Source organism: Harpegnathos saltator, unplaced genomic scaffold, assembly GCF_003227715.2.
Source record: "Harpegnathos saltator strain DR-91 unplaced genomic scaffold, Hsal_v8.6 scaffold467, whole genome shotgun sequence".
NCBI lineage: Eukaryota > Metazoa > Arthropoda > Insecta > Hymenoptera > Formicidae > Harpegnathos > Harpegnathos saltator.
Window position 1 is genome coordinate 297204 of NW_020230280.1, and position 16170 is coordinate 313373.

General features: G+C 49.4%; 1 protein-coding gene across 1 annotated transcript; it reads right to left on the reverse strand.

Annotated features, from left to right (window-relative positions):
* Window positions 1-1529: 1529 nt before the first annotated feature.
* Window positions 1530-15748, reverse strand: LOC105185008 (uncharacterized). The gene is made up of 10 exons (XM_011144191.2): window positions 15660-15748; window positions 14837-15180; window positions 14489-14602; window positions 13809-14012; window positions 8710-8938; window positions 7985-8144; window positions 7477-7735; window positions 5774-6020; window positions 4388-4594; window positions 1530-2398 (listed from the first exon to the last, which is right to left on the reverse strand). Exons 1-10 carry the CDS (start codon window positions 15721-15723, stop codon window positions 2073-2075), a joined length of 2154 nt encoding a protein of 717 aa, XP_011142493.1. The 5' UTR covers window positions 15724-15748; the 3' UTR covers window positions 1530-2072.
* Between the last annotated feature and the right edge of the window lie 422 nt (window positions 15749-16170).

The following is a 16170-nucleotide window of genomic DNA, read 5'->3' on the forward strand; positions in this document are numbered from 1 at the left end:
AGAGAGATATATATATATATAGAGAGAGAGAGGCAGAGAGGGGGGGAGAAAGAGAGAGAGGAAAAGAGAGAACGAGGTCCGTCCTATTTTTTTCCCAGTTCCAACAAGAAAATCGAGTTTCACGAAATCGAGTGCTTACAAATTCAGTCCTTAACGAACGAAAACTGTCAACGGCAGTCTGCATTGAAATTATTTTTTCCTCGGCCCAGCGTTTCGTTCTCGTCGATACAAATAGATTGACTCCGACGCTCGGATTATCGTTGTCGGTTTTGTTTCCCGACGCTCGCTTCGCGCGTTTTTGTCCTTACTTGACGATTTTCTCGATGTCGATGTATTCCGTCCATGGCCGTGTTATTAGGAATCGAGATCAATTTAGTTCATGGCGACATTGTTCCTGGAATTCGCATGATCGAGAGAGCACGCGAAAGGCCGATATCGCTTGAAAAAATATAGCCGATCAACTTGTTACCACAATTATTACAAGTTGAAACGATATTAAACCCCAACGATCTCGCCGACTGATTAACACCAGATATTAACATCAGTGTCGAGAGGCATCGATTTAAGACTCGAGAATTTCGGACACTTTCCACGAGTACTCCGCTCTCACTCACGGACCACTGCGTGGCCGAAGACTTCTCCTCGCTCTCCCTCGCGATTTATCCGGAGGATATACCAACAGCGAGAGACACGAATCTCCGTTCGGCTTCCGCGCTTCCGGTGGCGCGCGCGCGCTCTCTCACTCTGTCTTTACAGATCGTTAGCATATCCGGCTTCCCTCAAGGACGGAATATCAAAGTTACACCGGCGCGGCGCCGGCGGAGATAGCCCCTTTTCTTTCCACTCCCCCGCGCGCGCGCCACCGTAAATTGTGTTCCTACGGCAATTCAGTCGTGAATCTTCCAGCCGAACGAACCGCTGCCGTTTCCAATTACAGGATGGACTTTGATTCGTTGAGGCTGCCAGACACGCGGGGAATCGGGGATCAATATTGAAATTCTTTTGAGTCGCGACCCCGGCTTCTGAGAACGGAAGGGCAGCCTCGGAGCGAATCTTCCGGTCGCAAGGCGGAGGTTTCCCGACGAGAGAGCAACGGACAACGGCGACGGCGCGGGGGCGAAGGACTGCACGGCCGCGATTAATAACTCGAGCAGCAGCTCTCTCGCGAACGGAGCCAGGCAGACGGTTGGTTTCTGTTTCACCGGGAAACGTCTCACGCGACGTACCGCGCGATTATGACTCGCGGAACGAGCACAGACGCGAGCGCGTGGCCGCTGCCGAGGAAGCTGCATGCGTTCGCCTCGAACGAACTGGCGCGAATCCAGGTCCCGTGAACCGGGTCCTGAGATTTTCGAGTCCAGGAATGAGTTTACGCAGTTACACGTTTCCGCACACAGTGGACTTCCGGACCGCGAAGCTCTCCGTTCTCCGCGAGCTAACTCGAAACCGACTCGAAACTAGATCGCGGGAATCGGATTGGATTTAATTTGGGATTTGCACAAACGCGAGGGAAAGCAGCGGCGGGATAGCCAGAGACGCTGCGCTTCACGTCTCTCCTTTATTTTGCACGGCACGCTTTATCGTTCATTTTTCTCGTCGCGCCACGACATGTCATGTCGATTTATCTCGTATTTTATTTCTCCACATTTCTCAGACCCGACACGTGTGTCTGGTTAAAGTGTACAAAATTATTCCAACTCTTTGACGCGCGAGTAATCATCGCGTATATGTTATATACATTGGATTGTTATTATATTACTTACGTATATCGGATATATTTGTAGATAATATGTTAATATATATATATATATAATTCGTAGTTGATATATTTTTTACAGCGCACAATATGGAAATGCGTCACGAGCGAAGTTCAGTAGACGACACGTCGCGTGTGTAAAAATTAACAGCTTGCGAACCAACCGGCCGTAAATCATCCACCTTCTCCGACCAGCCCGGAGAGCGTCCCTCCCGGATTAGTCATCGTCTCCTGGCATGAGGCACTATCGCGTAATCGCGTAATCGACATTTCGCGATAAGACTACGACTAATGGACGACGACTCATCCACCGTCGTCAGTACACGCATTGTTTCCAGTTCTGTATGACTGGAAACTTGGTCTGTAATGGACTCGAGGGTGCGCGCTGCCGCGGAGCCTCAAGTACCGGCACTTTCCTCCCGCATGGCAAGTTGCGGATCGCGCTGGAGCTGACGGCAAACGTGACAATGAGCATCAGCGCCGCGCCGCCCAAGATCACGCTGGTGTACCACAGGACTATCTTCAGTTTGTGCGCGCGTGGCAACACCCTGATGTGCGCCCACGCCTCCTCCAGCCGGCCGTTGCTTCCCGCGAGACCGGCCACGCATGTCCAACGACCCTCGTCCTCTTGCGAACTATAGTCTAGAGTGAATCACGAAGCGTGAGCGCAGAAGCACTAGGAGGAAGAGCAGGACGAGGACGAGGACGAGGACGAAGAGGAACTCCTGCGAGACCGGGGACGACCAGGCCGAGTGAGACAAGTTGTCGCGAGTATTCGTCGAGTTCTCGCCCGAGGACACGAGAGAGAAAGAGGGGAGGGGGGAGGAGGAGGAGAGAAAACGACGACAAGCGGAGAAGGAGAGGGGTGAAGGGGCGAGGGCGCGAGCGCGCGCGTCCTCTCGTATTTTATAGATGTTTCCTCGGGAATCGATTTCATTCGGGCGTGCGCCCGAGTATATCAAGTAGTTGGTATTCCGGCATATAAAGATGGAACTTTTCGGAGTACGGAATTTCGCACGCGCGCTTCTTCCACTTCTCTCCCTCTTCTTCGTTCGTTCGCCCGTCCGCTGGTCCGAAGTTCCATTTGGCGAGTGTTTACGGCGGACCCGAGCTGACTCGCCCGCCACCTCGCTGGCTCGCGATTTCCCCGGGCTGCGGATTCGACCGTGCCCGCTCAAAGTAAGCTGTAATCTTTCGCCCTCCGTGTGTCTTCCCGTATTCGGCTGTAATTTGGTCACGTAGCTGATGCATTCGGCGCGCGTAACTTTCGCGCGCGACGTCACGCGTTCTCGCAGCTCGTCTTGAACGGGATTGTGCCGTGGCGGCGGTCGTACTGGTTTGTCCGGTTTGTTTGAAATATCGCCACCGATCGGAAGCGCGTAACGTCGGAATATGGAGATGGGCGGGGAGAGGAGGGGAGAGGAGGAAGGAACGCATAATCGGCTGCAATCGCGATGTGTCGTTAATTATTATTAATGTAACGCGTTCGGCAGCGGCGGCGGCGGCGGCGAGCGGGCGGGTTTATCCGGAGTTATTCGGTCGAAATATTGAAATAATCAACGACGATATCGAAATTGAAAGCGAGGTAGGTGCATTGCGCGAACGGCAATCGCGACGCGCCGTTAATTACTGGCCGATGTAATAATAATCCATCCGCGAAAGTTATTTGAGCGACAGATTCTCGTGTAACTGGACGACGAGTCCGGAATAAACGCTTGTTTAAGAGGCGATATTTCGGAGCTGTCCGCTGCTGATCGGCGGGATCGATCCTTTTTGAGATGTCATTGTTGCACGTTGGTCTTTAGTTGGCATATTTTTTGATCGTGGGGACTGCGTATGTATGCGTTGTCCCTGTTTTTCTTTTATCTTCATACTACTGGAAAATGGCGTATGGACAAAGCTGAATGCAGTCCGGAGCCATATATTGAACTGAACTCAACTGAATTGTTGCACGTTAAAAATGTTACGCTCTGTCGAAATAGCGTTCAGTCTTTGAAATAACGATTTTGGTCTCTCGGCGCATATTCTCGCTTATTTCCGTTATATTAGAAACGAGAGAAACAGAGGAAAGGAAAGATATTTTTAAATATATCTTGATATGAGCCGAAAGAATGATATCGTTTTATTTTGAGTTAAACGACTAAACAGTCACTTGCATTTCACGAACAAACTACCTTCTGAACGTACCTCTCACGCTAAATAATTCGCCCAATCTGTCTCCTCTTAAAATTCCATGAAGATCGTCTCAAGTGTGTCGTATACTGCAGTTACAGCCGGCACACGCGTTTACCCGCGCACAATTTCCCAGGGCGCGCGAGTAAAATGCGCGGGATGGATGGGTGGTTGGATGGATGGATGGATGGACGGAAGGACGGACGGACGGCGCGACGTCCATTGAAATCGAAAACGACGCGAGCCTTGCGAGTGGCACGACGTGTCGTTAATTAATATTAACGTAATAGTGATCTATGCGCGGTTCGTTCGGCACAACATACACGACGTGTCATACACAAACATAGAGAGAGAGAGAGAGAGACACACACAAAGTGAGCACACACGCGGCATGGCAATTAGGTTGTGACTTTGTTACATTAGTACGCACGTAGCGCGGCCCGTGCCCATCGTACTTACTCAGGATGACTAATCTGCACTGGGAGTAGCTGCTGTTGGCCGTATATCGATGGCTTATATCATTGTAAATTCCATATCCGTCGGGCCGGATCCACCGGCAGTAATGAACTGTTCTGTCCAGCATACGCGGAAGGATGTGGCAAGACAGAACTGGATCGTTCCGAGGGCTGACGGCTATTTCCGTCTGCTCGGCCGCGAGGTAGCTTTCTGAAAAGCCGTTTGTACAGCGCCTCATTGGAAGGAAATGTCTAATGACGCGTCGCCACCGACATGTAATTTCGCTTCTCTCGCGTCGGAAGCGCGAAAACGCGAGCGCACGGAAGAGCGAGCGAAGCGACCGAAAGCGTCGCGCGTTTTCCATCGATTTGTCCGTGCGCTCGTGCGAGATATCGTCGCGAATCGCGCCCTATTTTACTTGTTCTCGCGCCCCCCCCCCCCTCGCTTTTGAGTGTTACTCTGTGCATTTTAAGGCAACGGAAATACGGACTTTATAAGACTTTATAAGTCCGTCTGCGAGAAAGGCGTTTGTGCGATAATACAAAAGGAGAAAAATATGCAAAAAGGGAAAAAGAACGAAGCGCACGTCCGCTATCTGTTGCAGCTACAAAGAGAAATGTGAAATGTTGAGCTTGATAATTGCGTTAACGTAAAGCCACATTTACGTGGTTACGTGTTTTCACGCAACAACGAGCGGCGGCGGTCGTAAAACCGCCTTTGAGCTCAGCTCGTGAAAGGCGCGCGACTGCGAAATCGCCGAAATGTAACGCGTCGTGAGATTCACATAATGCTTGAGAGATGCGCACGCAGAGAGCGAATTGTGTGAGCCGTACGGCGTAAATGTGTATACATTATTAAGGTAACCTCGCGCGGTCGCTTGTCTGCTTCGTCAACCGTGCGACATTAGCGGTTTTTAAGTAACCCGTTGCATTAGGTGGGAACTTGTCAAGCGTTGCGCGCTTGCAGGCCATCTCGGCAAATAACTTAGTTATCTCTTCATCTCGAGATTACTTAGTTAATTAGTTTCGCGACTATACGTTGGCGGCATGAAAGAAGCGCTATTAAGCTCACTGCTGGTAACGACGTTGATGATATATTCCGGAATTCCGACTTTCGTTTTTAGCCGGGATTAATCTCTTAGATATGAGCAATTTCTTACGGGAAATATCGCAATGATAATAATAATAGTAATACTGCGGATTAAGGTCAAAAAAAAGACGGCAGACGCTACCGGGCGCACCGTGCTCTGTCGCCTTCGAATTAAATACGAAATTAAAAACGTTCCTCGGAACACTGGAGTGTAACGGTGGAGCTACAAACAAGCCGCGAGTGAGGTGAAGCGGTCGATTTAAGGTCGAAGGATCGAGTAATTGTCGAGTGTTTCCCAACCTGTCACCGTCACCGACACCGTCGCGTTTTTCTCGCCGCCGTCCACCACGCCCATGAAACAACTCCATTGTCCATCGTCGGAGTCGACGGACGCCGAAATTTGCGCTCCGCACTCGCCGTACGAGAGGCCGTCGCCTTTGTAATGCAGAGCGTACTGGACGTCCTCGTCTTGCGCGACGGAGTAAGCCGTTCCGTTCGGGCTCCGCAGCCAGCAATAATCCAGCGCGAAATCGACGGCGCACTTGATCTGGTACGAGACATGCTTGGGTCAGAAAGCCGCGCTCTCATGCTGAATTCATCGATGATGATGGCGATTATGATGAGCGAATGTGTCGTCAGCCCGCGGGATAAGACGCTCCTCCTCTTCGTCCTCGCTCCGTAATGCTCGGCTCGGCTCGGCTCGCGAGACTACGAAACGTTCGAACTTCGAAGCAAACAGCCCGACTAGAAATTTATCCCATGGTCCTGATCAGGTTAACCTCATTTGGACATCAGGTCCCAATAAGGTAATACTATCGGGTCCTAGTAAGTCATGTAACGCAGCGTGGATATCAGGACTTTAGTAAGGATTCATAGAGTCAGGTCCCTTATTGAGTTGCCTTACGGAATCCTTATTACGTTTTTTTTTTTCAAATTATGGCTCCTGATTACTCGCCACGGCTAGATTGGATGATGACATTAGAAATAAGAAATGACACGCTGAAAATTCTTTCATGTCATTTCCAAATAAAAAGCATGCAAAATTATTTGCATGAAATAATATGTTAGATCGCTTGAGCATACTTGTAAAATGTTTCGGGAAAGAAACATAAAATGAATATCATAAGATCATAAAGTATCAGAAGGTGACGAGACATAAAGTAGTGTTAAAGGGAAAAGTTGCATGTCACGTTAATTTTACAACTATTTATTGACTGCTGAAAAAAGAATAGTTTCTAGCATTTTACAAATATATTCGAGTGATCTGAAGTGTTTTTTCAATGCAAACATCTTTATATTTGGAAATGATACCCAAAAATTGTTTTGTTAAAACTTGATAATGCAAATCATATTAGTAGGTACAATGAATAAAATCCCGACAAGGAGCTGATTAACTGAATCATATTATATCATACACTAGGTTGGTACATGAAGGTCCTAATGTGGACCCAATCATTATAACCTTATAAAGGTCTTCCTTACTCATTTGTCGTTAGGTATAAGGACTGACTTACTTAGGATTACCTTTCATTCACCCTTATCAATGTTAGGTGAACCTGATCAAAATTTCTAGTCGGGAGGAAGAAAACGCCGAACCAGGAATTTTCCTCGATTTTGTAACGCGTCATGCGAACAGCGAGCGATTGAACTTATTCGCGTCTGTCATGTCACACGAGCCATCAACGACGCGTAATTAATCTGCTTAATCGCCGAGCATTTCGCGGAGAAGATGGAGAGCGGTACTCGGTGCGGAGAAATTCTCTCTATTCTCCTCCATCACTTTTTCTCCGCGAATAATCACGTCAACGCGCGTCAGCGAATAAATCCGACGTCAAGTCGAACCTCTATTTTTCCAAGTTTTTCATACTTGTAATCTCTCTCTCTCCCTCTCTCTGCTTCGCACGCATGATTATTCTACGAGTTAAAAAGGATTTCTTCCCGCGTCCATCCCGGCAGACGACACACCGCGCGCGAGTCGTTCGAGATTGATGTCGTGAATTTACCGTGAACGGGTCACCGCGCTTCACGTGCACATCGTCCGCCCTGGTTTTGACCGCTCTGCCTTCAGCGTCGGTGTTCCCGTGCTCGCGAGAGTCAGGATGGTCAACGCGAAGCACGGATCCATGCATATCGGGAGAAAACCCGACGCCAAGGTCGCATCGCCACGCGCCATAATCGACGCTCGCGAGCTCCCGGATTGTTATTCCGCATTCCAAAACCTTGCTCGCGTGTCCATACACGGGGCTAATGTAGGCGGAGTATCTGTTTCGCAGTTCTGATGAATCATTCATGCTTTTCCGGCCGAAACGTCGAAAAATTCGCCGGACACGGTATTATCTCGCGCTTTCTCACATTTTCATTTTCATTCCCTCCTTTTCTATCCGTTATTTTTTTTTTCCGTCTTTCCTTCCGAAACGCCCGGCGTAATCGGGCCCAGTTTTCACGTGAAATTAACCGCGGCATTATCAAAACGGTAAATTAACACTGCGAGCTTTCGATTTGCATATCTACCTTTCGTTAGCGACCACGGGCGTTATGTAGATCGTCCTGCTGTCGGGTCGGACGAAGTTGCACGTTTGCAAAGAAATTGTGCTGCGCGATTCCAGTCGACACAGCAATCTGACACCGGCGTTTTCCGTATAATTGACGCCAGCATTGAGAGTTATCTTATCTGAAAGAACGATCTCTTTATTTCTCTTTTCTTTCTCAATTGAATCGAATTTCGCTATTGATAGTTCGCCGGCTCTCTTGCCGGCTTCTACTCGAGACTTTCGCAACTTGGAACAAGGATTCGCCGGTTCTCTGAGCAACACCGTTCTTGACCGATTCGTCTTGACCAGTAATTTCGACGAAGATTCGTTTTAACGAAGTAATATTTTTAATAAAGTTTTCAATAAATTGATTAATTGTCTGTGAAGATAATTATAAGAAAATAAATTAATATAATATTTTTTCTATTTTTTTCTCGCTCATCCGAGTTAAATCGTAAATGTGTAATTTCGCATGTCCGCAACAAATGATTTGTAATCGACACAGACATGTTGAGATTGAATTACAAATTGAGTTTAACGTTCCCCAACTTTTTAAGTAGAGTTTAAGCAGAATTTTGCGGACCTTCGTTGTCCGCGTTTAACTCAAAATTCACAAACACCACGTGAAAATAACGTGATTACTTTTAACATCTCACGACTCGTCGTCCGCGCGGCAATCGATCTTTTCCCTCACGAGAATCTTACCAGCGGTCTCAACTCTGAATCGCTCCTCGACAGGCTCCAGCATCCCCTGGACATTGTAACGCGCGAGCCATACCCCCTCGTGCAGAACGGTGACGACTTTCACATAATGGTAACACTCGCCGCGCGACATCGCCACGATCGCGCCGCTGGGATCCACTATTTGGCAAATTTTCGGTCTGCCCGGAAGTCTGATCACGCCCGCATTGCCGCGAATCCACTGCAGGACCAGCTACCGGGGAAAAAAGCTCCAGCTGTTACAGCCAATAATGGAACTATCCATCCAAGATCGCGCCGGGATCGAACGTTATTTAGTGAAATGAAGCGTAACGGCGCGGCGCGGCGCGGCGCGGCGATGACGAGTCCCTGTTGATTTATGTAGGCTCGCACGTGCACGTGCCAAGTGTGTTTGTTAGCGTTAGAGAGAAAACGCGATGTAATATCTCGCGCGAGAAACGCAATGACGCGTCTGATTTTCCGCGAATCTTACCCCGCCGACTTCTTTTTCTGACCGCTATAATTGGAGGAGCGAGCCGGCGCGGCCGGCCGTGTGTCATCGTACAATGACGCGCGTACGCTGCACGGCTTCTCAGGTATCCGTTATCTAATATCGGCAATCAATATGCCCCAAATATCTATAATCCCCGGATGAACCGTGCGCGCGCGCGCGCAATCCGCGCGCGGTATTTACTAAATAGGCAACGCGCGGCGAATGCAGTTTCGGAAAGCCAATTACTACTGTGAAGGCATATTTGTCGATAATTTTGTATCGGCCATAATTCGTAATGAGATTAATTAATGCGTTTGCGTGATGCTGATTATATCATGCTAGCACGTAACTATTAGATTTTACAATCTAGTGTACAATTTCGTGCTTAACGAGCGCCGCATCTCCCTCTCTCTCTTCCTCCCACCCTTGTCATCTCTCTCTCTCTCTCTCTCTTTCTCATCTCTCTCTCTCTCTCTCTCTTTTCCTCGTTGTCTCTATCTCAAATAGCGTTTCATTACTTTGTTCGGCGCGAATAATTCAGAGATCCCGTTACCATTAACGAATCTCGTTGCACTGAAAAAGGTGAATCGTGCAATGCGAAGTAAATGATATGTATGTGATTGTGTGAATTAATGTACATTATCAGATGTATTAATTTGTAAATGCACATTGCGGTTGTTGCGAATAGTCAGTAGTTTAATAGTTAATTGAATATATCTGCCGAGTGTGTCACTGTGATTCGCTGCAAGGTTTTCTGTTTTTCTTTATCATCTTAACAGTGGAGTATCGATATATTAGCGTTGAACTTTTCGAGAGAACCTTTACGAGATTTCGATAGCAGTATACAAGAAAAGTGAGATCTCATGTTCTCCGATTAATTAGGAGTGAGCTGCGAGTCGACGGACGTCTAGTCATAATTGGTCTATGAAGATTTCGGATCGAAAGGCCGAGAAGAGAGATCGTGGATCGCGGCATATGCAAATGAAGAAACAATACTAACGAAGTGCATCCGTTGCACCAGCCGTACCAATAATTTGATCAGATCTTGCGTAACGATAACAAGCGGTCAAGTTCATCGTGTATGTACATGTTAATTACCTATCGCGCCCCTGCACAAGGGCGATCCAGTTATCGCGATTGTTATCTTATCGCGAGCGCGCGCGTTACACTGGGGTTTTCGCGGCGCGCGAAACACGCGAACCGGGAGATTTGAAAAATATTTAATTTCCGAGGCACCGCAAGAGCGCTTTCGTTTTGTCCTTCTTTTTTCCGCACTAACACCAAATCAATTTCTAATTCGGATTTTCCCGCTCGCGATCTCCCCTCGCGGGATCCACCGCGACCGACGAAATGATCAGCCGATTACACGCGCGCGCCAGTCCATTTAGCAACAATGATAACGTGGATTCTCTCACCGCCATGCGCAACGTTTCAAGACACAACGGCGCAACTCTTTCTCTTCAGCCTCGTCTGGTTTTATTCTCCTCTGCATCTATCTATCCGCCTATCTGCCTATTCATCTATCCGTCTGTCTATCTCGCGACATTCTCCTCTTGGAACTAACGAGCGAGTAGCGTGTGCGTACCGAGGTTACAAGCACCTCTTCATTCGTTTTTTCTAACATTTGTTACATCGATATTTAACGATAGCTACGTGTTCCTTGAAACAGCGATAGTTCGCGCGTTCAACCCGGGCTATCTCGTTAGCCGTCTATTATAGCAAGTTGGCGTGAGTTGGTACAACTTCGGTACGGAAGCCGTCCCTGTAAACGGCAGCGTGCACTCTCGTTAGCGACATCGAAGATTATTCGGCGCATTCAGGACCCGCCGGGCTCCGCACGTCCCACGTGAACCCACTTTTCCGCTAAAAGCTGGAGCCGTTCTCCGTCTCACTCTCTCTCTCTCTCTCCCTCTCTCCCTCTCTCCCTCTCTCTCTCTCTCTCTCTCTCTCTCTCTCTCTCTCTCTCTCTCTCTCTCTCTCTCTAGCTATCTCGCCCTCTCGTTCTCTCTGTTTCTCTCCCTCTCGCTCCCTTTTTGAAAGCGAGCGGCATTTCGGCGGGCGACGTCTGAACGCGATTCGCCGCGTGCAGCCTGCAGCCGGATCGTTATTTTTATTTTTACGCCGCTATTTTGCGACAGTTTATTGCAACGTGCTTCCGCCCGCGCGCAACCGCCGGCGCGCCAAATTTTGGGAAATTTTAAGGGAAAAGTGGACGATCGCCGAGATAATCGCTCTTTGCTCGCCCATCCGTCGGGCATTTATAATTTTTCGCAGCTGTGCGTAAACGAAAAGAGGAGGACGAACAGGCCCATTATGCGAAATCGTCGCGAGAATTTATTAACGCGGTCAATTCGCCGAAGGAATCGACGATCTGTCGCGCATGCAACATCATAAATAAAAATGCGATCGCAGACGAGTCTTCTTTTTTTCGCTCGGAGACTAGAGATACGCCGTAAGTGTGTGTGAATAATTGACGGCTGCGCGACCACTCCGATTTGAGAGAGAGACATATACACGCGCACAAATATTATCAATAATCGACTGTAAAATTATCGACGATTTGTCGCGTGTTCAGCATCATGAATACACGATCGCAGACGAATCCTCTTTTTTCTCCCGCGGAGACTCGAGATACGCCGCAAGTGTGTGTGAATAATTGACGGCTGCGCGATCACACCGATTCGAGGAAGAGACACACACACGTGCGCGCATAAATATTATCAATAAACTATTAAATTATTGACGGTATTTGCCGCGCTATATTTCACGACTCAATAATTCAATCGCGCGTCGTTACAACGCAATTCCCCATTGCGGGCGCACGAGCTGCCGTTAATCCGAAAAAACGGATATAAAAATAAACGATGATGACGTAGCAGCGTAACGCGATTTTTATTTTCCGCCCCGCCGTAAGACTCCCTGTCTGGCCTCTTCACCCCTCCTCGTTATCCCCTTTCTCGGTGGATTCAAACGTCGTTGCATCGGCTCACGGTCGGCGATCGCTCGAGAGTGAGCCTCGGTCGCGATTCCCAAAGCGCCATTCGCGAAACCTCGACCATCCCGACGGGAAACGTGGGCCATTAGCAGCGCGCTCATGTAGTTCCGCGTTTGATCGTTACTTTGTTTTCCGGAGGACGTACGCTACGACACGTGCGGATCGATTCTGCCGAATTGTCGCGATAAAACGCCGCGTATCCGGAGGGGGGGGGAGAGAGAGAGAGGGAACTGCCCAGTTGGCCGTAATCCCGAACGATGATCGAATCTAGTAACCGTAAATGCACGCTCCCGATTTCGATCTCGCCCACTTTTACCGCAAGCCGGATGGTGCTTAACTTGCGAGCGATAAGACATAAGCCGATATACTTACGTACAATGTTCGCTACCTGAGTCGATTCGCAAGTCGAACTCCACGACCGGCGTCAACGGCAGCGATTGCACCAGCTGCCGGGAACGCGACGGCCCGGGCTCGCGGTAGGGGGGGGACTCTCCGAGGGGAGTTTGTAAAGAGCGTATCGCGCGAATGGCTCTTTCGATCGTCGACGAAAGCGGCGAGCACATTTTCGCGCCTATGATTTATGTTGTTCGCTTCGTCGTCCGATCTATCTCAATTCTCGGCTCTTTTTCGTCCGCAAACCGAGCCCCGGAAAAATGTTAACTCGCCGCATTATTCTCCCGTTTAGTTTTGCTCTTCAATTCTAACTTAGCCCGTTCTTTCAATGTCCCGATCCATTTGCTTCCTAAACGCCAGATCGATGCGCGATATTCTTAAAAGGTATCGGTTATTCGTGCAATTGCGTCTATGTGTGTGCGCGCCCGAGACAAGTAAAGAGACAAGTAAATCATTATATACTTTTGTATCACCCCTGTTATCGCGCGCATATTTCGGTAAAAAAATAAAAAAAATCCTCCGCGTTCATCACGGTCTTTCCAAAGATGGACGACGTGTATTTTATGGATTTGCTTGATTTACGATCTCTGCGAGAGTGACTGATGAATAATGATGGATGGCTGATAAATACATGAGCATTTTCGGCGAGCAGTCTCGGATGTCGCACATGTTTAATAAACACGCGGGATTTTTTGTTTTCTTTCACCGTGTAGCGTTACGTGGCGGCGCCGACTGTGCAATATTAATTTCATCATGCACGTCTGTCCGCTTGCAAATTTTCATCCGATCCCGCAAATGTACAATCGACATCGACGGACGCGACGATAACGCGAAGCGCAGCCGAAAACTGATATGATAAATTTCGCGCGATTTTCCATAAAATGGATTATATATTCTGCTAATATCCCGGTGCTTCGCGAGATTCTCTATCTCTCTTCCTCCCCCTCTTTCCCTCCCGCCCTTTTTCACAGATCGTTTCCGAAAAATACCTCTCGTATATGGCCGGCGCAACTCGCGAAATTTTTGTCGCGCATTGCGGCAGACAGAGAGACAGAGACAGAGAGAGAGAGAGAGAGAGAGAGAGAGAGAGAGAGAGAGAGAGAGAAAGAGAGAGAGAGAGAGAGAGAAAGAGAGAAAGGGGAACAGGGGGAGAGGTCGCGAACTTTCGGATATCAGACTTGGATGATACGGTTAAAGCGAGTATGAAGCTCGACCGAGACTCACCATATTGGCCAGGTTCGGCTGTTTCGCCTTTTCCAGATGGTACACGGCGACGTCGAAGCTCGCGATGTACAACGTGAAATCGTTGTCGACCGCGACGAGCTCCCAGAAGCCGCTCGAGTTGACGTGTACTTTCATGGTGACGCCGCATTGACCGAAAAGTTGAAAATCGTCTCGCGTCTCCGCCAGCAGATCCACCGACTGCCTCTGAATCGCGCGTGCACCAGCGACAAGGGGTGAAATGAACTGATTACGGTGTACATATATCCATGTTTACCGTAAACGACTATGTTGTTTCGCGATTTTATCGTGACAGGTAGAGTTCTCCTTACCGGGAATCTCGAATGCCCGTTTGCGTTTCCGTCGGAATATATCGCGGAAATTTAAGGGGATGCCATATTCGAAAACTTTGCCGATAGAGCACCGACTTTTTCTTCCGCAAGTCCTATCGCTTGCACAGACTTACGACTTTGCTTTTACGCAATCTAAGTAGGCGCGAAGCATGCATTGGAACGTTGCTCAATGTGCGCGACGGGAACGTGACATTCGAACAATCGCTCCCACATTATCAGACGCTTGCGCAGCTCGTCATCCCCTTAAAGCCCGGACATTTATCAGGATCGCGATCGTTACCTCTCGTCGTCGTGCATCTTTGTTATTTATGTAGTTTATAATTAACATACCCAGGCTCCCGTCAAATTACACGCCGTGAGATTCTCAAAGTCGTCCGGGTGCTTGATATTTACGTAGTGGCCGTCGTACACCTCGACATGCTTGACCGGCAAATCGACCTTCTCCTAAAATACACACGTTCTCATGTAACCCACTTCATCGACGCTCGTGCGACGGGACTTGGCTACTTCTTTTCGCGACGGTCCCAGGCGGCCGGAAGCGATGGCTTTCGCGTGCACAATTCATACCCCCGCGAGTCCGCAGCGTCGCGCGGAGCGTCTCCTCGCGCACGTGGTGGTCGATACACGAGCGAGTCGCAATGGAGCTGAACGCGAGGCAACGTAACGAGCGAGATTTACCTGAACATACAGCCTGAACGCAAACACTTTCGCAGCGTCGCCGGTGCGATTGTCACCGCGAATATCGGTCTTCTTTCTTGCCCGCCGCTCGTCCAGCGGCGCCAGCGAGTACGCCGTCACTCGCCACACACCTGCGTGAGTGCTATTAGCCTCTCGGATGCTGAGCGAGCACGTCCCGTCGCCGCTGGAGTAATCGACACGGTTGATGTCCCTTCTAATTTCGCGATCGTCGGGCGTGTATTCCAACACTTCGCCCCGGTTAGTCTCGAGGATGCACCTCGTCGCCTTCTCGGCCGATCTCGCCGTCAACTTCGCCGAGTGGCCCGACATAGTCACGACGTCCTCTGCAAGTACACGGGGTTTCGCGTGGCCCGATTAACGCACGACCTCCTATACACATCCACCCTCCCCTACCCCTCCTCTCTCGAGGGTCCGCTGACGGACTCGATCGAGCGCGCACACCCTCGTTGTTCGAAGGCACCCCCGCAGCGCGGAGAACGAGGCGCGACGGGTTGTTGGTTTTCGGCGAAAATGGACCTCGTTTTTGCTCCTCTCTTGGCGAAGAAAGAGAGAGAGAGAGAGAGAGAGGAAAAAAACATAGAGAAACTTAACGCTCGATAAATTTCGAAACAAACGAAAGGTGGGATGCGCGCTCTCCTGTACGGGGACGCGAGAGAGACCGCACGAACGAGGAGGGTGGACAGAGAGATTGGAGAAGCGGGCGAGAGGGGAGGATAGAGGAGACTGCGAGAGCGAGAGGGAGCCGAGTCCCCCTACAGAGAAAGGGTGGAACCGCGGAAGAACCATAAATCTAACGATTTACCCGTAACGCCGTGGACGAGACGCCCGGTCAGAAGTAGCACGGAAATGATGAAGAACGTCGTCATACTGTCCGCACGCGCGAGCACTTTAGCCCGTCGGTCGACCGAGTTATTTCTTTTATAGAGTGATTATCTGTCGGCGGCTAAATAGTGATTATCTATCGCGCGACCGCAATGGGCCGAAATCAACGCGTCGTCGAGCATCGGACCGTCGACCTTCCGAAATAGATAAAGCATCGATCAATCGACGAGCGTTTTCACTCGTCCGTGTGTTTACATTCCGCGGTATTTTCCTAGGATTTGTTTTACGATTTCTCGAGGAGATACGTGTGTCTTCGGGGGGAGGGGGGCCCTCGCTGGCGCGCCGTGATCGCACCGCGATAGCCCGGACGTAATCTCGGACACGAATCATTAAGTAACATCGTTAAATGAATATACGACAGACCTCAGACCGCTCGAACAGCTCTTGATTTCCCGTTATTGTTTTATCTCCTTTCACTTCCAATGAGAGAG